The sequence below is a fragment of the Sinocyclocheilus grahami genome, unplaced genomic scaffold, assembly GCF_001515645.1.
Source record: "Sinocyclocheilus grahami isolate Dianchi unplaced genomic scaffold, SAMN03320097.WGS_v1.1 scaffold902.1, whole genome shotgun sequence".
NCBI lineage: Eukaryota > Metazoa > Chordata > Actinopteri > Cypriniformes > Cyprinidae > Sinocyclocheilus > Sinocyclocheilus grahami.
Window position 1 is genome coordinate 126,149 of NW_015506081.1, and position 26,644 is coordinate 152,792.

The window sequence follows — 26,644 nt, forward strand, 5'->3', positions numbered from 1 at the left end:
ACAAATAAAACATTTCTGCATGTATTCAAAATATGTTTTTTACATTTTTAATTAGCTTTTAATCAACTCCGTAAATAGCAGATTTCTGTATTAAAATAATTTCTCATTTTACATTTTTTACATTTAATTATTAGCTCTTAATCAACTCTTTTAAATCAAACCCTGCTGTTTTTATCATCTTTAATCGAAATAATGAATAACTTGCTGCAACTCTGAAACAACTTTCTTTTTCAGCTGACGTCATCACTCTCTCTTATTCTTCACAATCGAAGCAGTTTCTAATTATAAAATCAAGTCATGCTCGAGGTTTATTTCTTCTAATTGAAAATCAGTTCATGCATTCACTGGGAGTCGAACCCATGACCTTGCCGTTGCGCGCGCCATGATTTGAGTTACAGGAATGCTCTCAAATTCAATCTGTGATATATAGATATATTTTAAAAAAAAAAGTTTCAATTAAATCATTTTTCTTGTCAGTCTTTTCTAAATAATAAATGGCCAAAATAAGCAGCAAACTTGAGCAGGCTTTATATTGATCATCGACGGTCTGGCTATTAGCAGTGTTATTTTAGTATCATTGACACACTTTCAATGATACTAAAACAATGATCAAACACTTTTAGAGTTATTAAATTAGGTTTTACTTTTATATTTTATGATTTCATTTTAATTTCAGTTAAAGTTTTAGTAATTGTTTTGTTTTATGTTTTTGTAAAAAAAAATTCTACATTTAATTATGGTGTTAGTTTTAGTTCTTTTAGTACATTAACTTAAACAAAAATAAGAAATCAAACCCTGCTGTTTTTATCATCTTTAATCGAAATAATGAATAACTTGCTGCAACTCTGAAACAACTTTCTTTTTCAGCTGACGTCATCACTCTCTCTTATTCTTCACAATCGAAGCAGTTTCTAATTATAAAATCAAGTCATGCTCGAGGTTTATTTCTTCTAATTGAAAATCAGTTCATGCATTCACTGGGAGTCGAACCCATGACCTTGCCGTTGCGCGCGCCATGATTTGAGTTACAGGAATGCTCTCAAATTCAATCTGTGATATATAGATATATTTTATATCTTGCACCTCCTTGGGCTCTTTCTTGAGCGGCGCGGCTGGGCTCTTGTCTTTGGGTTCAGTCACTGGCAGACAGAAGAGCTGCTCGATGCTGTTGTAATTGGGCTCCAGCGGGGAATCGGTCGAGACAGACGCCCACATCGAAGGACCATCTATGAGAAAACCACACACACACTGCATTTGCACACTAAAATGCAAGCGCTGATAGAAAGCATCACTTCCAGTCCGATTTAACAAACGCTTCTGATATCATAGTTCTGTTTGTGGCACTTGGCACTGAAATCATCCATGAGCTGAAACAAATACTCTGAAATAATCATACTTTTGGACAGCCAGAAATTCAAATTAAAACCTACACATACTTCTGGTAATTTTACGTTATTTTCTCAACTTGTTTATCATGTTTGATGTTTTAATAATAAAAAAAAAAAAAAAAAAAAAAAAAAAAAAAAAATTTTAAAATTTAGTATCATTGACACACTTTCAATGATACTAAAACAATGATCAAACACTTTTAGAGTTATTAAATTAGGTTTTACTTTTATATTTTATGATTTCATTTTAATTTCAGTTAAAGTTTTAGTAATTGTTTTGTTTTATGTTTTTGTAAAAAAAAATTCTACATTTAATTATGGTGTTAGTTTTAGTTCTTTTAGTACATTAACTTAAACAAAAATAAGAAATGTTGCCTTTGCAACGAGCTGAAATAAAAGGTTTAAATTTGTTATATTTCATTTTGTTAATATTTTGAATGAGATTTTATTTTTATATTTTGTTTTCATTTTAAATGTTAGTACAATTTTAGTAATTGTCGTTTGTCACTTTTATTACTTTTTTTTTTTTTTTAATCTATATATTTGCAACTAGTTGAAATAAAAGCTTTTGTATTTTATTTTTGTTAATATTTTGAATCCTGATTTTATTTTGTATATTTTTCTGTTTGATTTTCATTTTAGTAATTTAGTCATGTTTTTCACTTATTTTATAAATTTTTTTCTAAATGTCTATATACTTGCAACTATCTGAGATAAAAAAAAAATATCTGCATTTTTGTATTTTATTTTTGAATTAGATTTAATTTTCATATAATTTTTTTATATTAATGTTTTAATAATGGTTTGTCATTTTTGTTAGTATTTGTTTTTAATGTCTATATAATTTGTATTAAGTTTTAGTTGTTTATTTAGTATGAACTAAAATGTTTACAACAAGCTGATTTTTTATTTTTATATTTTATTTCTATTAAAGTTATTTTATTTCAAATAATGATTTTAGCTTTGGTTACCGATATTAAGCCTGGCTATTACATTTCATATTTACATTCTTATGCATTTGGCACAGTGAGAGCTCTGCATTTTCTCAGCTCATGCGTTCTGTGGGAATCAAAGCGTCGCGTCGTTAGCGTTTCTCGCAGATCTCACCGGTGACGGCTCTGGAGTTCAGCTTCTGCCAGTTGAGTTTCTTCATCCTGAGTGTGGGATACGGGCCGCTCCTCGCCGGCGCGGAGTAACACTGGCCAAGCGGAAGAAACGCCCGGGTCACGATCACATCACCTGCTCCTGGAGGAGGAGGAGGAGGAGGAGGAGGTGCACCCATGCCAGGTAAAGGTGGAGGCGGTGGAGGACCTGCAGAACCCATTCCTGGAAGAGGAGGAGGAGGAGGCGGCGGCGGCGGCATCGCTGCTCCGGGTAAAGGAGGTGGTGGAGGAGGTCCAGCTCCTGTTTTGAGAGGCACTGCTGAGAGAGGAGGAGGAGGAGGAGGAGGAGGAGGTCCGGTCTTTGTGGAGTTGCGCGGAGGTTCCTGGCTTTTGGCTGATCTGCAGGAACTCTCCAGTTTCTCATCTTTGCTCTCCGTCTGAACGGCTTGATTCTTTCTTCTGGACTCGTAACCGTCAACCTCAAAAGAGCCTTTGGACAATTCCTTAGAGAAGACGAGACGCTGCAGGATCTTCTCACTCGAGTCCATCTCAGCTGAGCGGACAGAGAGAGAGAAACATGCTGAAACAATAACATTTCATCAATGCATTACAGAAACAAATAAAATATCCATCGGCACAAAGTAATAAAGGTAAGTAAATAAATAAGCAACTGAATGCATGTAAAAAAAAATGAAAGTAAATATTTACATAAGGCAAATACGTATACAAGTAAATACATTTTAGTAAGCAAGCATACAAGTAAAAAAAAATAGTAAATGAGCAATTAGATGCATACTGCAAGTAAACAAATGAGCAAATAAACAAGTAAATCAGCAAGTAAATAGTTAAATAACCAATTAAGAAGTGAATAAATAAATAAGCAGGTAAACGTATAAGTACACAAATGAAAAATATAAAACGTAAATAACGTAAATAAGAAAAAAGGTCAAGTAAAAAATACAAAAATAAATAAGAAATTAAATGCATAAATATACAAGTAAATAAAGCAAGAAAATAAATAAATAAGCAGGTGAATGTATAAGTAAATAAGTGAAAGAACTAAAAGCAAATTAACATATGTAAATAAGCAAGTACATATACACAAGTAAAAAAATAAAAACAATAAATCATAAAAATGATCAATCAAATGCATAAGTAAACAATTAAGCAATAATCTATAAGTTAATAAGCAAGTAAATAAGCAAAGCAAGCAAAAATGTACAAGTAAATAAATAAAAGTAAAAATGAAGTAAATAAATCAATAAAATGGAGTGATTACTGCATGGTATATGCTACTCCAAAAACACACCTGAACTTTTTGGCACTTCTTTGTTAGTGAGTGTTTGTGCCCTTCAGTTAAAAAAAGACAGCCCATAATAATGATGACAAACGCAAATGTATTTACATGATATTTGTGAATATGCTAAATGGTTTGACACACTAGGATTTTTAGAAAAAAGAAGAATTAGGGAGAATAAGTCATTTACTGTCATTGTGTGAATAACGTGTAATCCATAAAAAGTAACTGTAATCTGATTATGAGCATTGGAAAATGTAATGCACTCTGATTACAAGTGCTTAATCCAGATTACATGTAACCAGTTAAGCAAATGGGTCAGTATTTCCAAACAGAGTAATTTCCATGAGAAACAGACTGAAATGCATGGCACATGGCAACTGATCAGAGAGGAACTCACAGCTCTGAGCGATTAGAATGGCCCGGTTAGCGAGCGCCTCCAGCGCCTGCCAGATATCCGCTCGCTCGGGTCCCAGCAGCAGCAGGGCCTGTAAGACGGACAACAGCTGCAGAGACGACGGGAAGCTGCTCACCTGCAAACACACCACACAGCTCAAGCTACCACACACCATACGAGCCAAAGAAACCACAGCAGCTCTGTAAGAGAGGAGCGCCGCTTGCCTTGTTAAACAGAGACGTGAAGACTTCCTGATGGTTGCTCATGTCGATTCCTCCGTAAAGCCTCTGGAGCTCGTCCTCATCCTCAGCCATGGCCTCTTCAAACGCCTCACACTGGATGATCAAGTCTTCATCATCCTCTTCTCTAAAACACACATGCACTGTGACAGAGCATCTCAACTTGAGATTTATTCACTTGCCAAGTGTGCACTTCTGCTTCTGAAAGCTCACCTTAACTTCGGCAGCAGGTGAAGCAGCTGTAATCCTGGTGGACACAAATAAACGTAAAGTCCATGAACACACACCAAAACATCAAGTGCTCTGTGTTGGAAAGCTCTGTTGTGTTAAAGCACAAAACAGGAGGTGTGTGCTTGTGAGACAAACAGGTGAACGCAATTAAGACTTGATCACGTCTGTTTGCAATTGCATACTATACATACTACTCATACTAGATTTGAAGTATGCAATAAGTATATCGTGCACAACTCCAAATGTGCAATATACAGCAGTGTTATTTAGTAGATGATATGTTAGCTTTTATTAATATTTTGAATAATTTTTCTGTTTTAATGATTTAATAATTTATGCATTTTTGTCATTTTTAATAGTTTGTGGTTTATATACGTCTCTATATTTTTTTATTAATTTTTTTTCAGTTTTAGTTTTTGTTATTTTAGCACATCAAGTTGAACTAAATTAAAATGAGAAATGTTGCCTTGGCAAGTAGCTCAATTCTTTTTTAATTATTTTATTTCAGTTAAAGTTCATTTTATTTCAAGTAACACATGTTTTTTATTGTAATTTCAGATTTAGTGAACTATAACAACCCTGACATGAAGTAAGCAACAGCAGCGATTAAGATTTTTCTTTACTCATTATGTGATCAGACTGCAGTTTAGATTTAAAAACACCCACATTTGTTTTCACAGAAATAAATTAACTCTAAATTAAAGCATACTACTGTCTACATGATTGCGTACTGCATGCTGTGTACTTGCATGCAATTTTTAATAAATCGCGGGCAGCATTCATTGTACACTGTGCACTATGCAGTAAGTAGTACAAAGTAGGACTGTTTTTGGAATAAAGGGCTGTGTTCTAAATAGCATACTTACATGCTACTCATACTATTTTTGCAATACTAATATTGTGCACAATAGGTTGCATTCCCAGATGATTTATTAAATTGATCCAAATGTGCAAAATACAGTAAGAAACAACAGTTTTTAGCATTTTTCTTTACTCGTTATTATTCAGGCTGCAACTTAAATAAAAATAACTACATTTATTTTCAGACAAATAACTCTAAAGCACTCTACTGTCTCAATGGTTGCATATTCCATGCTGTTTCACATGCTATTTTTAATATAGCAGGCAGCATTCCGTGTACACTGTGTACTATGCAGTAAGTAGTACGCTAGTATACTATATTCCATGCTAAGGGCTGTTTGGATTAAGGACCGTGTTCAAAATAGCATTCTTCCATACTACTCACACTATTTTTTGCATACTACTCATACCGTACACTATGCAGTAAGTAGTATGCTAGTATTCTACAAGAGCTGTGTTTGGAATGAGGGTTGTGTTCTAAACAGCATACTTGCAGTTTGGATTAAGAACTGTTCAAAATAGCATACTTCCATACTACTCACACTGTGCAGTATGCAGTAAGTAGTGTGCTAGTATTCTACAAGAGCTGTGTTTGGAATAAGGGTTGTGTTCTAAACAGCATACTTGCAGTTTGGATTAAGAACTGTTCAAAATAGCATACTTCCATACTACTCACACTGTGCAGTATGCAGTAAGTAGCATGCTAGTATTCTACAAGAGCTGCATTTGGAATAAGGGTTGTGTTCTAAACAGCATACTTGTACGCTACTTATACTTTTACACTAGTATTCTATATTCCATGCTACGGACTGTGTTCAAAATAGCATTCTTCCATACTACTCACACTATTTTTTGCATACTACTCATACCGTACAGTATGCAGTAAGTAGTATGCTAGTATTCTACAAGAGCTGTGTTTGGAATAAGGGTTGTGTTCTAAACAGCATACTTGTACGCTACTTATACTTTTACACTAGTATTCTATATTCCATGCTATGGACTGTGTTCAAAATAGCATTCTTCCATACTACTCACACTATTTTTTGCATACTACTCATACCGTACAGTATGCAGTAAGTAGTATGCTAGTATTCTACAAGAGCTGTGTTTGGAATAAGGGTCGTGTTCTAAACAGCATACTTGCCGTTTGGATTAAGAACTGTGTTCAAAATAGCATTCTTCCATACTACTCACACTGTGCAGTATGCAGTAAGTAGTATGCTAGTATTCTACAAGAGCTGTGTTTGGAATAAGGGTTGTGTTCTAAACAGCATACTTGCATGCTACTTATACTTTTACACTAGCATTCTATATTCCATGCTAAGGGCTGTTTGGATTAAGGACTGTGTTCAAAATAGCATTCTTCCAAACTACTCACACTGTGCAGTATGCAGTAAGTAGTATGCTAGTATTCTACAAGAGCTGTGTTTGGAATAAGGGTTGTGTTCTAAACAGCATACTTGCATACTACTTATACTTTTACACTAGTATTCTATATTCCATGCTACGGACTGTGTTCAAAATAGCATTCTTCCATACTACTCACACTATTTTTTGCATACTACTCATACCGTACAGTATGCAGTAAGTAGTATGCTAGTATTCTACAAGAGCTGTGTTTGGAATAAGGGTTGTGTTCTAAACAGCATACTTGCAGTTTGGATTAAGAACTGTTCAAAATAGCATACTTCCATACTACTCACACTGTGCAGTATGCAGTAAGTAGTGTGCTAGTATTCTACAAGAGCTGTGTTTGGAATAAGGGTTGTGTTCTAAACAGCATACTTGCAGTTTGGATTAAGAACTGTTCAAAATAGCATACTTCCATACTACTCACACTGTGCAGTATGCAGTAAGTAGTGTGCTAGTATTCTACAAGAGCTGTGTTTGGAATAAGGGTTGTGTTCTAAACAGCATACTTGCAGTTTGGATTAAGAACTGTTCAAAATAGCATACTTCCATACTACTCACACTGTGCAGTATGCAGTAAGTAGTGTGCTAGTATTCTACAAGAGCTGTGTTTGGAATAAGGGTTGTGTTCTAAACAGCATACTTGTACGCTACTTATACTTTTACACTAGTATTCTATATTCCATGCTATGGACTGTGTTCAAAATAGCATTCTTCCATACTACTCACACTATTTTTTGCATACTACTCATACCGTACAGTATGCAGTAAGTAGTATGCTAGTATTCTACAAGAGCTGTGTTTGGAATAAGGGTCGTGTTCTAAACAGCATACTTGCCGTTTGGATTAAGAACTGTGTTCAAAATAGCTTTCTTCCATACTACTCACACTATTTTTTGCATACTACTCATACTGTACAGTATGCAGTAAGTAGTATGCTAGTATTCGACAAGAGCTGTGTTTGGAATAAGGGTCGTGTTCTAAACAGCATACTTGCCGTTTGGATTAAGAACTGTGTTCAAAATAGCTTTCTTCCATACTACTCACACTATTTTTTGCATACTACTCATACTGTACAGTATGCAGTAAGTAGTATGCTAGTATTCTACAAGAGCTGTGTTTGGAATGAGGGTTGTGTTCTAAACAGCATACATGCATGCTACTTATACTTTTACACTAGTATTCTATATTCCATGCTAAGGGCTGTTTGGATTAAGGACTGTGTTCAAAATAGCATTCTTCCAAACTACTCACACTGTGCAGTATGCAGTAAGTAGTATGCTAGTATTCTACAAGAGCTGTGTTTGGAATAAGGGTTGTGTTCTAAACAGCATACTTGCATACTACTTATACTTTTACACTAGTATTCTATATTCTATATGTACTGTAGTATCTACGTCTAGTTGAATGTACCAATGAACTCCTTGCGCATCTTGTCTCTCTGGCGCAGGTCGTCGGCGCTGAAGATCAGGGCGTTTATGACGCTCAGAAGAGTCACCATGTAAGGCACGTTATCAGTGGATTGGAGTTCATTCATAATCACACTGAATCGATACTGCTGCGTCTTCACAGACTGTTAGACAAACACAGCATTGTTTCACATCACATCATGTCATGCAAACTTCACAATAGGCATATTTTTGACATTTTGATGTGATTATTCTTAAACCTTCCTTTCAAATCCCCATGTTAAAGCTAATATCATTGCTCCAAAAGAAAACCATCATTTCCTGGTATTGAGACTTTGTTGGTTGTATGAGGCTTAAAAAGAAAACGACTTTCCGATTGAAAATATGCATGCACAAAATGTCTCCATTTTATCTGAAGTTCAGTTAAAACACCTTGTTTAACATAGTAATAAATAATCCACTCACCCTGGAAATATGATTTTCTTAGGATTGTTGTTTACCAGTACAAATATAAACATTCTTAAATCAATACACATTTATTAAGAGGCAAAAAGACTGAAGATATTAAAAAAAAAAGAAAAATTAAGTGAGTTTAAGCTTAAAACAAGAGAAATATCTGCCAATGGGGTCAGAAAAATAAACTTAATTCAAAGGGAAAACAAGATTATTTTTCTTAAAATCTCATAAGTACATTACAGCCTAAATTAAATCTCCATAGACTTCTTACAATAAATAAATAAACAAGCAAGTAAATATATAAGTGAATAAGTAAATAAAGCAAGTAAATATGTAAATAAACAAGCAAGTAAATATATAAGTGAATAAATAAATAAAGCAAGTAAATATGTAAATAAACAAGCAAGCAAGTAAATAAGTGAATAAATAAATAAAGCAAGTAAATATGTAAATAAACAAGCAAGTAAATATATAAGTAAATAAATAAATAAAGCAAGTTAATATGTAAATAAACAAGCAAGTAAATATATAAGTGAATAAATAAATAAAGCAAGTAAATATGTAAAGAATATGTAAATAAATAAGCAATTAAATAAGAAACCTGTAAATAAAGAAATAAAAGCAAGCAAGTAAATAAGTAAAGAAATATGAAAATAAATAAACAAGTAAATATATAAATAAATAAAGCAAGCAAGTAAATAAGAAATATGTAAACAAATAAGCAAGTAAATATATAAATAAGCAATTGGCAGATATCTGTCCTTGTTTTAAGCAAAAACTCACTTCATTTTGATACATTTTTCAGAAAACAAGGCTTCTTATTTTCTGTCATTTTGCTTCTCCAGTAAATGTATCTTGATTTAAGAAACTTCAGATATTTGTACTGGAAACAAGACAAACATAACGAGAAAGAGCATCATTTTTTGCAGTGTAAATGTCACTTCTGCAGAGAGAATAAAATTCTTAAGTCTATTCAGAAGCAGTAGTGTGGACGTTATGTGTTTTTACCCACATGCAGTAAAACAATGACATATTAAGAGATTATTTGAGACGCATGTTATCTGTCTCAGCTGACCCCTTCAGATCACCGACACTTAAAACTCGCTTTCTGACCTGATATCAATCGCTTAACTGATCCAGACGGAGACGCAGGAATCATATCATCACTTGCCTTGTAATGGTCCAGAGCGTCTAAAGCAAGTCTGTGTCCCTCAGAGGAGAACATGCTGAGGGCCGCCAGCAGCTCAAACACCTGCTTCTTCACCATGGTGTTAGACGTGTCCAACGCTGGAGGGAAAGGGAAAGGAAATATAGTGCTTTTAGCTTCCTCCTCCATCGTTTTCTCCCTCTCCACTTTTAGGATGTGTTAGCAGCTAATTTTTGGGAGACGTAATGTGAACTTTGTACTTCTGATGGTTAAAAAAACAGCCAAAGCATGTGATAGGTGTGAAGATTGTGCAATGCAGATACTGTGAGCAATGCTTTGGAGGAATGTGTGTTTTTCTGAATTTATCTCGTCTACTGGATAGTTAGTGCACAGTTTTAAAGGAACAGTTCAGTCAAATCCTTCTTTCAGACGTATAGAATCAGTGATTGCGGGACTTCGACAGACTGGTTTTTGGATTGTGGACACATGCATCCTCAAAAGAGAAGCGTGAAAGAAATCCATGCGGGTTTGGAACGACATGAGGGTGAGTAAATTACTTCTGGGTGAACTATTCCTTTACCCCTGTAAAGCCTGACACATGAAAACATAGTGAATCAAATCTGTTTTTCTGAAATGGAACAGTTTATTGAACCTTTAGAAAATATATTTACAAAAAACAATGTTTGCATGTTTGTTGTTGTTGTTGAGTATCATTGACACGTCAGGCTTTTATGGCTCTTAATTTTGAAATAAAATAAAATAAATAAAATTATGACATACTAAATCATAATTATGAGATATAAATTATGATATACTAAGTCATAATTATAATATAAAAAGTCATAATTATGTCATAAATTCATTTATGACATACTAAGTTATAATTTAGAGGTAAAAAGTCAATTATGAGATAAAAAAAGTCAAAATTATGAGATAGAAAGTCAACATTATGACAAGTCAATTATGAGATAAAACACATAATTATGAGATAAAGTAAAAATTATGACAAGTCAATTATGAGATAAAATTCCTAATTATGACACAATAAGTCATAATGTAAAGATAAAAATTCATCAATTTGAGATAGAAAGTCATAATTATGAGACAAAGTGAAAATGATGAAAAGTGAATTATTAGATTTAAAAAAGTCATAATTATGAGATAAAAAGACAAAATGATGACTATAAAAGTTAAAAAAAAAATTTTTTTTAATTGAACGGTTTACTGAAACTTTAGACAAAATCTTTTTAAAAAATCTTTAAAAAAAGTAGCAAATGTGTTTTTTGTCATAAATTTGACTTTTTATCTCATAATTATGAATTTTTATCTCATAATTCTCGTCATTATTTTCACTTTGTCTCATAATTATGACTGTTTATCTCAAAAGTCGTTATTTTTGTATTTTTTTTGGGCACAAAAAGTATTCTCGTAGCTTCATAACATTACGGTTGAACCGCTGATGTAACATGGACTGTTTTAACGATGTCCTAACAACCTTTCTGGGCCTTGAACGTGTCAGTTCCCATGCAGGGTCAGAAAGCTCTCGAATTTCATCAAAAATATCTTCATTTGTGTTCTGAAGATGAACGAAGATCTTACAGGTTCGGAACGACATGAGGGTGAGTAATTAATGACAGAATTTTCATTTTTGGGTGAACTATCCCTTTAAAAGATGTGAGATGTTCTGGAGGCTTGTGAAGATCATTCCTCCGCTGAGGAACAGTGAAAGTAAAGCTTCTGGAAACAAACGCTCCTCAAAAGATCCTGAGGATCAGATTTGAGACTCTAAAACATGATTGATGGAGAATCAAGTAAAGCTGAGCTGCTTCAGTGCAGTAAGTGTTCATCTGGAGATATTACTGCAGTTATTCTGACGCTTACTTGATCAAAATCAGTCCAGATTTGACTTGTGAAGCTCCAGCTCCAGAATTACACTAAAAGAGCTTCGACTGAATAAAACACTCGTAGCTCTCGATCAGAGACAGAAGGCATGGAGTGGCTTGTGTGCAACAGGTTTAACAGCAGAGTTTGATCATTTGGAGATCAAATATGATACAGTAAGATTGCTCTACCCTGTGACAGCTTGCGCACGTATCCCTCATTATCCACGATGAAGTGAATCCCGGCGGACGAGTTCATCACGGCTCTCACACAGCTCACACACGTCAGCTGCAGCAGAGCGTCTGCGATTCGAGAGCAGCCGCGTCCCGACAGACGGTCCAGGGCCTCCAGCAGCAGGTCGAGGCCCGAGAGCTCCAGGAACTGCACCATCCAGATCTGGTCACTCTTCTCCAGACGCTTCTTCAGGCCCGAGTAGTTGACCACGGTGGGCACCTGCAGCAGACGGATGCACAGCTCGGCGTCTGCGTTCTCCAGGTTGGCCTCCTGCGAGCCGTCCGAGTCCTGAGACGAGCCCAGTCGACCTCGCACAGCTGCCCACTTCTTCTGCGCGCCGTCTGACTTCCCAGACATGATGATGATGATGATGACGATGAAGATGAAGAAGATCGAGGGAGGTGCTGCGGAGGTAAAAAGCAGAGAATTTATTTAAACACACAATAATATTAATAGTTTAATTCAGATTCACACAGAAACTCAAATCTCTTCACTACATCCCGCCTAAATAAACGTCTGGTTTAACTTGAAGAAATTGTGACAGAAATATATAACTACTATACAGCAAAATGTACTTCTTAAAGCAGCAACAATAATAATAATAATAATTTACAATAAACACAATTATTAATATTATTATTAAAATTATTAAATACGTTGCTGCGGAACAGAACTTGAATACCATATAAATTAAAACATGAAAAAATATATTTTTATGAAATTCATAATAATAATAATAACAACATTTATTAAAATATTACATATTATATTTCCACCCATTAATAGTATGAAATTAATATCATAGTAAACAGAGATTATGAATAATATGGAAATAAATATAGCCCGACCTAGGGCTGGGCGATATGACTAAAAAAATTATCATGATATGATGTTTCATATTGTTCGGTATCGATAATTATTGAACATTTTTTATAACCTTTCTTAAACAGAGAGCAGTAGAAAAAAAGGTTTAAATTTAACCACTGTATTTTTTATTTACCCAATTTATTAAGACAAACGACAACTTATTTTAGGCTTAACAAACAAAATAACAAAATAAAATTGAAACAAATATCTCCTTTCTTATATTTTATATGCAGATTAAATAAGTGTTAAGGAAACTTTTGGCCTGTCTCCTGAGGCCACAGGAGGGCGCAATGAGCAAAATAATGCACCTCATTAAACGGTTTATTCAATGCAATGAAAATAACGGCTGTCTATAAAAAAGTACATAACGTCTAAACTAATATTTATAAATCAAATATGATTCAGTAAATTGCATAAACAATAATGAACAAAACAGCATCATGTATTTATGCCTAGCTTAATATAAACAGCCAAAGCGCCGATCACACGATTGCATTTAAAAATATACGAGATGCAGTGGAATGGAATAAAAGCCCCACAAATTCTCGAGACATGTTTTCTAAAAGTTGAACCTCTTTTAACTTTACATGGCTTTCTATTCAACTCTTGTGCTAGACGTGAGTGCAGCAGTCATAGTTGTGCGTCTCAAGAATGCGCCGAATATGCATTCTGTGTGAATGGCTTGGTTTCGGTTTTAACCTAAACAACATCTTCTCTGCATTTCGCTAATGTTTTGAATGGAAAATGCAGCAGCGGCGCATCTTGTGGTTTCAACTGGATATAGACTAACAAAAACATTAAATGCAACATCATCCTCACCGCATCTAGTGCGCTGCTAATAAGGCTCCCTGACGCACAACTAAAATTAAATTTTTTCATTTGAATGCGAATTTTTATTTTAAAAATACACAGTCTCCTCATCGCAGACAGGCACGGCACTCATTTCAGCATGTGTTCTGTTGGCTGTCTGCTTGTCACTCATAACACGCGCACTTTAAACGGGTCATATGATGCAATTTCAATTTTTCCTTTCTCTTTGGAGTGTTACAAGCTCTTGGTGCATAAAGAAGAAGATCTGTAAAGTTGCAAAGACTAAAGTCTCAAATCCAAAGAGATATTCTTTATAAATTCAACCACGCCTACCTAAAATGGCTCATTCTAACACGCCCCCACATGTCTACGTCACTATGTGGAAATATTTGCATAATGCCACCCAAATGTGCACGCACAGAAAGAAGGCGTGGTTTCAGTAACCGCAGTTAGTGTTGAAGCAGCATGTCAGGGAGACGCTGTGTTTCAGTGCAAAAGCAAAAGCACTTTATTTGGCCTTCCGGAAGTAGATGCAATTAGGAATCATTGGTTAAGATTATATTTACAACAGAACAGCACAACCCAGATGTTCGAATTTGTGCAACGCATTTTATGGACGACAGTTTTTTGAACCTAGAAGATTACAAGGCTTGCTGTGCACAAAGGCTATTTCTAAAAAGAGAGAATTTCAAAAATTTGCTATGTCAATCTGTCACTTCTGAATCAGCGACTGTAAGTATGTTTTGTTATCAGTTTAAGTATTTGCTATTGACTGTTCAAATGCGGAGTTTTGCGCAGCGCAGAGTAATGCTTTGTGTGTGTGTATGAGTGTGTGTGTGTGTTTATGAGTGTGAGTGTGTGTGTATGAGTGTGAGTGTGTGTGTGTGTGTGCGTGCGTGCGTGCGTGCGTGCGAGTGAGTGTGTGTGTGTGTGTGCGCGTTTTTGTGACAAATGAGGACATAAATGTGTATAATGACAAAGGTATGACAGGTATTACAAGGAGAAGGTGACTTTTCAGGACATTACCCCATGTCCCCACTTTTCAAAACACTTATAAATCACACAGAATGGAGTGTATTGAAAATCTGAAATAGCAGAAAGTCTCCTGTGAGGGGTAGGTTTAGGGGTAGGGTTGGTGTAGGGCAATAGAATATACGGTCTGTACAGTATAAAAACCGCGATATATCGAAGATTTTTTCTATCGTTATCGATGATGGTGTACCGTCGATAAATATCAATACCGTTTTATCGCCCAGGTCTAGCACAACCCTACTTTCATAAAAGAGTCATATTCATAAAGACACATGATTTGAGGAATAATTCACATCTTAAAACACTCAGGCTAAGCAAAACATCAAAACTAGGCTTGAAGATGCAGGAAGGTCAGAATGTCTATCAGAAACGCCCATATTTAGAGGAAACAAGAGCAGAGTGTCACAGGAAGGAAGGCTAAAACAGCAGCATAACACTTTCTTCAATCCAGAGGAATGGATGATCAGTTCAGACTTGCAAACTTCAACCCATCCTGAGCTCTTCTCGTCTTTCTCCATTTGGGTTCACACTTTCCTTGCATGCTTCATTTTGATTCATCATTTCAACAGACCCAGAAAGAGGCTTTCAATGGCAAGCACTGGCATGAAAATCATTTTACTTCACTGACTGGGGAATTTTTTATAGTACTGTGAAGATTAAAGTCTCTTTTTAATGCAAAATAATTATATCACTTCTAAAGCAAGTTCAGATCTATTCCACATCATCGTAAGTAAACATGAGCGGAAAGCTTTGTCTGAACACACCCTTAAACTCAACAAACACAGGAATCTCTCCGACATACAGACAGAGACGAGATGTTTCATTGATCTCACACACAGACGCCAATGCAGAAGGTCAGAAAGTCACATGAGGTTCATGTACAGACCAAAATACACTTAGCATAAGTTTTGGATCAATTGCAAACAGCAGCCTTGAAAATAATGATAATTTTAAAAAAAATCTGCGTCATTTAAATGAAAGTTGCTGTGTATTAGAATGACTTCATGAGGATCATGTGACACTGAAGACTGGAGTAATGATGCTGAAAACTCAGCTTTGATCACAGAAATAAATTACAGTGTAACAGAGATTCACATAGAAAACTGCTATTTGAAATTGTAAAACTATTTCACAATTTTTATTGTATTTTTTGACCAAATAAATGCAGCCTTTGTGAGCATATTAGACCAAATTACAATAGTATAAGCATCTGGATAAAGTGTGAACAGCAGCCTTGAAAATAAAAACTGCATCACTTAAATTAAAGGTAAATTTAAATTTTTCTTCATCAATATTTTGCATTTAAATGATGCACTTTTATGTGCACTACCCTTGAAAAGTAAGATTTGATTAATTAAAGATGCATTAAATTGATCAAAAGTGACAGCAAAGACATTTATAATGTAACAAAAGATTTCTGTTTCGAATAAATGCTGTTCCTTTGAACTTTAATTTCATCAAAGAATCCTGCAAAAATAAAATATGTCACTGTTTCCACAAAAATATTGTGCAGCACGACTGTTTTCAACATTGAGAATAATCAGAAATGTTTCTTGAGCAGCAAATCAGCATATTATACTGATTTCTGAAGATCATGTGACACTGAAGACTGGAGGAATGATGCTGAAAATACAGCTGCGCATCACAGAAATACATTACAGTTTAACAGATATTCACATAGAAAACAGCTATTTTAAATTGCAATAATATTTCACAATTTTACAGTATTTTTGATCAAATAAATGCTACCGTGGTGACTTTTGTTTTTACAAATCAAGTGCTTAAAACAGATTACAAGTGTATTTTAGGATGCTCACTGACTTCTTAACATAAACACTTGCGTGTTATGGAATAAATGTATTGCAGTCTATTGTACATCCATCTAAACTGCTGATTCGACACGATCTGCACTTCATATCTGATTGTCCTACACAAAACACAGCGTTGGAATCTGTCCCAACAGCCACCGCGGGATGTCCTGCAGGGATTTACTGCTGACAAAAGAGCGTTTATGCCACGGTGAAGCTCAACAAAAGTGCCAGAGCGTCTTTGACACTGGATTCAGTTTTCCTTTTTCTACCCCAGTTTGTTTTGACTGAGAGAAAGTCAGAGAGATGCTTTATTTAGCTTGATAGAAAAAGCTATTTTAGATGTTGGCTTGGGGAATGTTGGGCATATTTGGGCTTGTTTCGTCTCTGGATGCCAGTTACTCAATATCAAGACCCTCTCAGAACAAGAAATCACAAGAAAAGTTAATTTACGTCACGCTGAAGCTGATTCAAATCTACTGAAACAGACAATCTGGTGAAATACCGGTCATGCCGTAACTCACAGCTGCTCAGATAAGGCAGTTTCTGCACTTTAGAGAACACATTGCGCAAAAGTTCATGCAAGAAGCAATCTCCGCATGAATGCCAGGAATGTCCTTCACACAGACCCTCCAATGTCTAAGAGTATGTAAGACTTCAGCACACGGTCACATGCTGCAGTCAGGAAGGAAAGGGAAACTCACAGAACAATACGACTCGATGCTTCTGCTTTTCTCACTTCTGTATACTGTGGTCGTTTTTCCTGAAGAGCGAATTGCACAAAATCATAAAATCAAGTCATATTTCGACCCAAAATCAAGCAGATAGAAAGAGGGAATTATATCTTGCTGAAGCATATTTCTGGGATGATCGTTTTCATGACTATTTCTTGACAAAGCATTTTTCCCTTTAATAATCATTTTGCACATTTAAAAAATCCCACTGCATTGCTATTTTTTTGGGGATGAAATTGTCATGGAAATAATGTCACAAAAACACACAATTTCTTTTAATAATCATTTTAAACGTTTGACTTTAAAATCCCATTGTGTTGCTATTTTTCATGATGGAATTGTCAAGAAAATAACGTCTCAAAAGCTAATTTCCTGTAATAACCATTAATATTATTATAAATCATTGAATATTTTAACTTTAATAAAATCCCATTGCATTGAATTTTTATGAAGTGGAATTATCAAGAAAATAATGCCACAAAAAACACATTTCCCTTTAATATGCATTTTAACCTTAAAAATCCCAAAGAATAGCTATTTCTGCAGAATTGAAATTTTTTTTTAATTCACAAAAAGCAAATTTTCCTTTAATAATCATTTTAATATTTTAACTTTGATAAAATCTCATTGCATTGCATTTTTAACCCAATTGTCAAGAAAATAAACTTACAAAAAGCAAATAAAATAAATAAATAATAATAATTAGTAATTATGTTAAAATTTTGACCTTAAAAATCCCATAGCATTGCTACATATCATTGGAGATTGTAAAGAAAATAGTTCACACACACACACACACACAACATTGGGGTGAAATACGACCTGGACAAGTTTTAATGGGATTCACCTCAATACTTCAAAGAAGCAGCTAGAAAGTCCAAACAGTCCAAAGGCTATTTGACTGTAACGCACAGATACAGTGAAGCATCTACTCTGTGCCGATCTTGATAAAGCTTCTCTGTGAGGTCAGACACTCTCAAGGGTGACGATAACCTACATATGAACAATACAATCACGTGTGTTTGTCACAAACCTGCAAACATGAAAGTCACTAAACAAAGTGGTCCTCTTCAGATGATATTTGGGTGAAACTAGCTACGCAATAGTTGAGTGGAAAAGCACAGGTCCATGTAAGTACAGAGATTTCATATAAACACTCATGCAAACGACAGCTTGTTCATTTCACTGGAATGTGTGACTTATTAAGAGCATCACTAGAAATAGTGTGAATTTATCACATTTCCTCCTTTTCTGGGTGTCACGCTTACATGACACAATCTAACGGGACAAACAGCAGCTGTTTCCTGTGAAATGCAAATAGGAAATATTTAATAACCACTTACATAAAATGACATGGATCGAGCCATGATAACAGCCTGCATAGAGAGAGCAATGCAGTTTTGTTTCTGATGACTGAATGCATCATTCAGTATTATATACACCCATAAGCCCATACTTAACTTTTACTGACTAAGCAGACACACCCGACTACACTGGAAATCAAGAATTACAATAAATGTCCACTGTTACTGGCAAGATACCACATTACTACAGTAAAACTGCAATAATGTGGTGTTATTACCCACCAAAAAAATTAAAATGAAAAAGAATCAGAATAACGGATTGTGAAAGGTTTTTACATGATTTTCATTTAATAATAGCTAATGTAAAAACTATGAATTTAAAAATCTAATTTTTGGGGATGGAATCAACAAGAAAATGTTACAAAAACACATTTTCTTTTAATAATAATTTGAACATTTTAACTTTAAAAATCATATTGCATTGCTATTTTTGGGATGGAATTCGGGGTCGACCGATTATCGGTACAGATATTAAGCTTTTTATGGTTATCGGTCATTTGCGATAAAATAATTTAAAAGCATTTAAAGAAAGGTTTTGTCAGAGCCCTTGTTATTCTTAAGTTTGACATTAACTTTCATTTTTACACCAGACATATATATATATATCGGTTCAAAATATCGGTTATCGGTCTACTTGATCTGTAATAATCGGTATCGGCCCTGAAAAACACATATCGGTCGACCCCTAGATGGAATTGTCATGAAAATAATCCTACGAACAGCACAATTTCCTTTAATGATCATTTTAAGATTTAAATTTTAAAATCATATTGCATTGCTATTTTTGGTTAAGGAACTGTAAATAAAAAAAAGTCACAAAAAGCTAATTTTTCTTTATAATTATTTTAAGATTTTAATTTTAAAATCCACATTGCATTGCTATTTTTTTTTAGGTAAAAAAGCAAAAAATAATTTTAAAATTATAACTTTAAAAGTCCAGTTGCATTGCTGTTTTTTGGGGATTTGTAGTAATCGTGACAAAATGTAATGTAATGTGGTGTTATTCGTCTCTGTCAACAAAAAAATAAATAAATAAAGATTTTTACACTGTTAGAGGTCACATATTAATTTACTGTAGCAAAAATATCCATAACAACTACTAACAAACTAAAAAAATATTTTGTAATTGTGAATTTACTAGCAATTTCTGAGTGAAAATGGTTTCAAAGTATTGTATTTTGTCTAAAAATGTCTGAAAATAAAGTCTAAAACACCTGATTTTGATCTCTTTTGTCCATCCAGGCTTATTATACAGAGCAAATCCATCTGATTCAGTGTTTTTACAGACTGCAGCTGCATTTCAGCATAACATCTGCTTCATATTAAGACTCTTCCTCAACTCCAGCACTAAAAAGCTTCTCCTCCTCCTCATCTGATTGCTGCTGTCCATCTGATCTCCTGAATATATCGCCCACACTCATGCATTTACACCCACACAGTGAACCAAATCACTATCTGTGACAAACAACTCAAGCCTGAAGAGGACAGCATGTCTTCAAATGACGAGACAGCATCAGTAAAGCATCTTTACATGCAGTAACTTTGACCCTGTTTACATACAAACGACATGCAATGATACAAACAAACACTGATCTCAGCTGATGCTTGGCTTGATATGACAAACGCAACATTGTTTCCATATTCGGGTCAATAAACAGTACACAAATAACAATAAAATCTCCACTGTTTTACCGACAGTCAAGCTTCATCTGCGAAACATGGCGATTTTTCCTTCTCAGCGCCATATTCATGATGCATAATGACACTAGTAAGGAAATACTTCAGATATTTGTATGAAATTAGGTTTCACTTGAACTCAGGTGGGTTTTTATGGTATAGAGGAAATCTTTAAGATATGAAATATTAATTTGTCCTACCTGTGATTTGGCGAGTGTCCTTTATGATGTGATGAAGAGGAGAACTGATGCGAGCAGACACATTCAAGGCGTCTCTCCTGATAGTTTGAAGTATTCCTGGCGGATGAGGGTGAGATTGTTGGACTGACTCAAGCTGCTGCTGACACATGTGCTGACCACGCCCACTGAGTGCGACGGGGCGTGGCTTAACACGCTCCTCTGCCAAGCCAATGGAATTCTGGAGTACTGCATACTGCGACTGTGCCGAAGTATGCAACAGGAGACCTTTTAAAGGAACAGTTCACCCAAAAATGAACAATGGATGCTCTGCAGTGAATGGGTGCCGTCAGAATGAGAGTCCAAACAGCTGATAAAAACATCACAATAATCCACAGCACTCCAGTCCATCAGTTAACATCTGGAGAAGACAAAAGCTGAAGCAAATCCATCATTAAGACGTTTTAACTAAAATACGAGTCCATAATCCATAATAAAGCTTCCTCCAGTGAAAAAGTCCGTCTCCTGTTGTCTCTCACATCAAAATCCAGCCGCATATTTGTTTAGAGCTGTTTAAACGCTGCTTGATCTGTGCAGATTTCTCTCCTGATTCACACCAGACCGCTTTTTCACTGGAGGAAGCGTTATTATGAATTATGGACTCGTATTTTTGTTAAAAACGTCTTAATGCTGGATTTGTTTCAGCTTTTGTCTTCTCCAGATGTTAACTGATGGACTGGAGTGCTGTGGATTACTTGTGGTGTTTTTATCAGCTGTTTGGACTCTCATTCTGACGGCACCCATTCACTTGCAGTGAGACACTGATGCAATGCTACATTTCTCCAAATCTGATGAAGAAACAAACTCATCTACATCTCGGATGGCCTGAGGGTGAGCACATTCCTATACCTTTAAACAGCAGGATGACAGTAATATTTAGCCACCCTATCTTCTCTACTCTCTCTGTTAATGCACAAAGGCTGAAGCTGTTTTAAACTGTCATAAACAAGACAGACTTACATATAACAAGTTAAAATGCATATTTCATAAGTAAAAACATGCTGTGTTGGCTAAAAACAAATGCTATCAGCCTTTGGCGCATTAATTATGACAGTAGGTTACCAACGCAAGGCTGCAGGTCCTGACAACATACCAGGCCGGTTAATCAGACTGTGTGGGCTGCAACACCTCCAGCACTAGGTGCCCCACAGGGCTCTGTGCTCAGTCCGCTGCTCTTCACGCTGCACTGCCAAGTTCAGCTCCAACCACATCATCAAGTTTGCAGATGACACAACTGTGTTAGGCCTCATCAGCAACAATGATGAAACACTCTATGGCTCAGTGGCTCCACTTCCTGTGCTGACTTAAAAGAGCAAGTCTCCCTCGACCCATCCTCACCACATTCTACAGGGACACCACTGAGAGTGTGCTGACCAGCTGCATCAATGCCTGGCATGAAACCTGCAGTGCCACAGACCGCATTTTCCTTGCACGATGCTCCAGTAAATCCACCAGTATTGTGAAGGACCACACCCATACTTCCCACAGTCTCTTCCAGCTCCTGCCATTAGGTAGAAGGTACCGGAGCACCAGAGCCTGCTCTGCAAGATTACTCAACAGCTTTTCCCCCCAGGCTATGAGAGCCCTAAACTCCAATTACCCCTCTGAAACCTCATCCACTACCCCACCTCCTGAAACCAGGAACATCTCACCACCCCACCCCCACCCCACCACACCACATGAAAACTTTTGAAAACTTTGTGCAATCTGAGTGTGCTACAAACAGGTGAGTGGGCTGCACAACCCCCCTGTATATGCACCAGACACTTTTATAAACACTCCCTGCTACAAAGACTCAATAAGATAACATATGTTTACTTGCACATGCACTACAATCGTCTGTGCTGCTTGCCATGAAATACATCTTTTGCACAATATCATGTACAGTATTTATGTAAACATATTTGTATAGTTTGTCTTTGATATATATTTATACAGTATATATGTACGATATAGATATATTGACTATATGTATATATAGCCAATATTTATAGTATATGTATAGTCAGATTACCGCTCTCATTAGGTTAGCTATGTACAGATTCATAATTGTTTCTTACTTCTACTGCTGTATGTTTATATTTATGCTGTATGTTTATAATATTGCCACTGGATGTCCACACATGTAGCAGAATGGCAATAAAGCTCAACTTGACTTGACTTGACTTGTTATATTTTATAGTCAGCATTAGTTTGCATTAAGTGATTATGTTGGAAATGTATGTATCCCTAAAAATGTCAAATGTAATCTCACTGGTCAGACTGAGAGACACACCCGAGCCAACACAACATCATGTTGCAACTCATGTTACAAAACTGTCTGATTTAGAAAAAGAAAATTAGGAAGGCAAGAGATTCTCTTCTTGCAGTTTAGTTTCAGTAAACTGTCTGGATAGTCCGGAAGAATCAACCACCACACAGCAGAAAATGGGGGCTTGCCCTTCACACAAATCACTGGTTGCCCCAACTCCTGGAGAGAAAGCAAAACCACAATGAAATCACGCTAGATTTATCACACACGCACTCTCCCAACTTTTTATAAAATTGACAATTGAATAACAAAAAAAAAACAAAAGCCACAAAGAAAAAAACAAACCAACAAACCTCAACCACACAATTGCCACTGGCAATAAATTCACAACCTTAAATCAACAGAGAAGGAAAAAAATAAAAATAAATTCAAATATTAACAAATTCACAAAGAGCCAACTCAACAGGAACAAAAAAAGATGCATTCATAAACCTTAAAATACAAAAAAAAACAACAACACAGAACACAGTGGCGACTGTTGGTTGGTCATCCAAGACCTGTGAGTGAAGCAATACACAGCAATCAATGGAAACAGCAGCAAGCCAAGCTGATATTCCAAGTGGCCAACACTGCAGTAAACACACTGGTCGCCGCATAAAATAAAACAGCCCTGCAACACACTACTTCTAATTCACAAACTCAAAAACCACCAGTCTGGCAGTTTTAATAAGCACCGTGTCACCGGCTACACAAATCTTCCCACATAGTGATGTAGACATGTGGGGGCGTGTTAGAACGAGCCGTTTTAGGGGGGCGTGGCTGACTCTTAACTTTTATAAAGAATCTCTCTTTGGATTTGAGACTTTAGTCTTTGTGTCACGAATCCGGTCTATGAACTTCCGTTCACTCAGCACCAGAGGTCACCCGCTCACTACATGGACTCTCACACTTCACAGACTGTTACACTATACCCTGCACTACATTTCCCATCATCCATTGCACTGATTGCACACAGCTGTAACCAATCACACGCGCACCTGAAAGCCATTACACACACTATATAACACCTACTCAGATCCTGCTCAAGTCGCCGAGTATTGTTCTGCATTTATCACTCTCCTAGTGTTAGCTGCTTTACCAAGCCATCCCGTGATTCCTGAGTTCGAGTTTAGTCTTGTTCATATTCTGTTTACCCGTGTTTTGATCTTAGCCTGTTTTCTCATCTTGTCTGATCTCTACCTGCCCTGAAGTTTATTGCCTGTCTTGGATCTCTCTCTCGTCTTGTCGTTTGGACTCTGTTTGCCCCTGCCTGGACTATTACCGTGTACCTGGATTATCTCTCTCTGTCTAGCCCTCTGGATGTCATTTGCTGATCGGAGACCCTCGTCTGCTCTTGGATTATTCTTGTGTCTTGCCCGTACCATACCTGTTTGCCATTGTTTTCCCCTGCCTGTGTTCTGACCGTGTTTATAAATAAAGCTTGCACATGGATCCTCACGCCTCACGTCTTGTCTGCCCCGTTACACTTTCCAAATTTACAGATCTTCTTTATGCACCAAGAGCTTGTAACACTCCAAAGAGAAATTGAAATAGCATCATATGACCCCTTTAAACATAGAATGCGGATGCTCTATTCTGTTCTGGATCTTTAGGAGTAAGGAATGGGATGGAGCATCGAATAATTATTTAAGTAGGAATATTTGTGTATATACGTGTGTAAGAACAGGAAAAGCAAAAACAGAGAAGAAATTGATAATAAATAAACCATGACTGCATAACAGCAAAAGTAGGTGGTGATATGCACACAGGATGTAACACGCCAAAAATACTTACTTTATTTAGTGAAATTAAATCATGGCGTCAACAAAAGAGATTTTAGAGATGGATCTTTACGCTTTACTGGGGGTTGAATCGACAGCAACAGAGAAGCATGTGTGTCAGTCTGAGAGCTGCTTTCTGTCAACAAATCAAATATTAATAACCAGGTGTGGAATTATATACAATAATAATAAAATAACAGCATAACGGTATCGTTTCTATCACACGTGGAGGTTATAGAGGTGTCTGGAATACGAGTACATGAAACTGAAGTGTTTACATGTCCGAAACATGCTTAAAACGAACAAATTACTGATTCATTCATTCATTCATTTAGTCTCGGTTACGTTCAATATCTTATTTTTCATCTACAACAGGCTTATAGATGAGTGTTTTATTTATTGTAAAGAAGGTTTTAGACATAAAGACACTCATATCGCCTGTTTTGCTGCTTTACGGATAATATATATGTATAATAATAATAGCCTGGAATGAGAATGAAGTTGTTTTGAGTGTACAATGTCAGTTTAGGAGTGAATGAGCTGAGTTTGTGTTGGTGAGCAGTAGGTGGCGCTGTAGTTCAACAAATGACTGTGTTTTCATTGAAGAAATCACCAGGTCAGAATTACACTTTCCAATTTTCACATTTTTACATGTTTTTTTGTTGAGTATAATTTTTTTTATCAGGCTTTTATGGCTCATAGATGTAATTTTCATAGTCATAATTATGAGATAAAAGTAAAAATTATGATCTAAATAAATTATGAGATAAAAAGTCAATTATCATCACACATTAAATCATAATTTTCAGATAAAAGTCAGAATTATTACGTGAGTCATTTATGAGTTAAAAAGTCAGAATGATCACACATTAAGTCAATTTTGAGGTAAAAAGGCAATTATGATTTTATAAAATAGTCAAGAAAATCTGTAAAAAAAAATGGAACAGTTTATTGAAACGTCATACAAAATATATTTTTTAAATCTCTAAAACTAGTTTGCATATGTGTTTTTTGTTGAGCATCATATTTGCTCCATCAGGCGTTTATGGCTCTTATAAAGTGAGAATATGAAGAAAAAACAGCTCAGTTTTATTCAGAGACTCAAACTGAGCAAAAAAAATATAAATTTCATCCTCCATAAAAGCGCTGTCCTGCATTCAGACAAAGCCGCGACAGTCCCAAAGCTGCTGAGCGATTTAGAGATGCACCAAACCTGCTGAAATCAAAAATACATTACTAAATCACAGGAAAACGAATAAAGAAATACATGCCTTGATCAAGCAAATGAACCAATTCATTTTTCATAAAATTTAGTCCTGAATGTATTTTTGTATTATTTTGTTTGACCTTATTTATTATTTTCTTTATTTTCTTTCTTTCCTGTATTTATTTTTAAACTTGTTTTATTCTTTATATATAAAAAATAATTTGTGCCTATTTTTGTTTCTTATAGGATCCAATGGCTCCTTAATTGATTTTTTTGTCTGAAGCCCTGACTTTATTTTTAATCTTTTAAACTTTAATAAAACTGTTTTATTCTTGTTTGTATTTTGTATTTTTTACTTTTTAAAAACTTTCTATTCTTTTTCTTATTTTTTTCCAGTATTTTTTATTATTTTAAAAGAAAATAATTATTATATTTTTACAATGTACATTTATTATAAATGTATTATTTGTTAAAATATGGTGTGAATCATCCAAACCTGATGAGGACACAAACTCATCCTGATCTCTGATGGACTGAGTGTGAGCACATTTACAGCACATTTTCATTTTTGGATGAACTGTTCCTTTGAGATCCATACATTTCTGTCTGTCTAAAGTAATGTTCAGAGCTGCAGCAATGCCTCGTTTGATTAGTGAGCAGCCAGTAGGTGTCAGTGTTTGTCGTGTGGAGTTCTGTGTAAGCATATAATAATAATTCTGGGAATGTGTGTGTGGTTGTGTGTTTCTCTGTTGAATACACAGGAGCTCCAGAGACTCATACGAGAG

General features: G+C 35.5%; 1 protein-coding gene across 6 annotated transcripts in view; it reads right to left on the reverse strand.

Annotated features, from left to right (window-relative positions):
* The window catches only part of inf2 (inverted formin 2), a 42,159-nt gene extending 21,464 nt beyond the window's left edge, over positions 1-20,695 (reverse strand). For all 6 annotated transcript variants that reach the window (XM_016249019.1, XM_016249018.1, XM_016249013.1 and 3 more), the window contains exons 1-9: positions 20,546-20,695; positions 12,011-12,457; positions 9,963-10,078; positions 8,340-8,499; positions 4,638-4,671; positions 4,410-4,551; positions 4,189-4,321; positions 2,496-3,044; positions 1,084-1,226 (exon numbers count right to left, since the gene is read on the reverse strand). In XM_016249019.1, the coding sequence (XP_016104505.1) occupies positions 1,084-1,226; positions 2,496-3,044; positions 4,189-4,321; positions 4,410-4,551; positions 4,638-4,671; positions 8,340-8,499; positions 9,963-10,078; positions 12,011-12,457; positions 20,546-20,693 (1,872 nt within the window). In that variant the 5' untranslated portion in view covers positions 20,694-20,695. The remainder of the gene's footprint in view (positions 1-1,083; positions 1,227-2,495; positions 3,045-4,188; positions 4,322-4,409; positions 4,552-4,637; positions 4,672-8,339; positions 8,500-9,962; positions 10,079-12,010; positions 12,458-20,545) is intronic.
* Between the last annotated feature and the right edge of the window lie 5,949 nt (positions 20,696-26,644).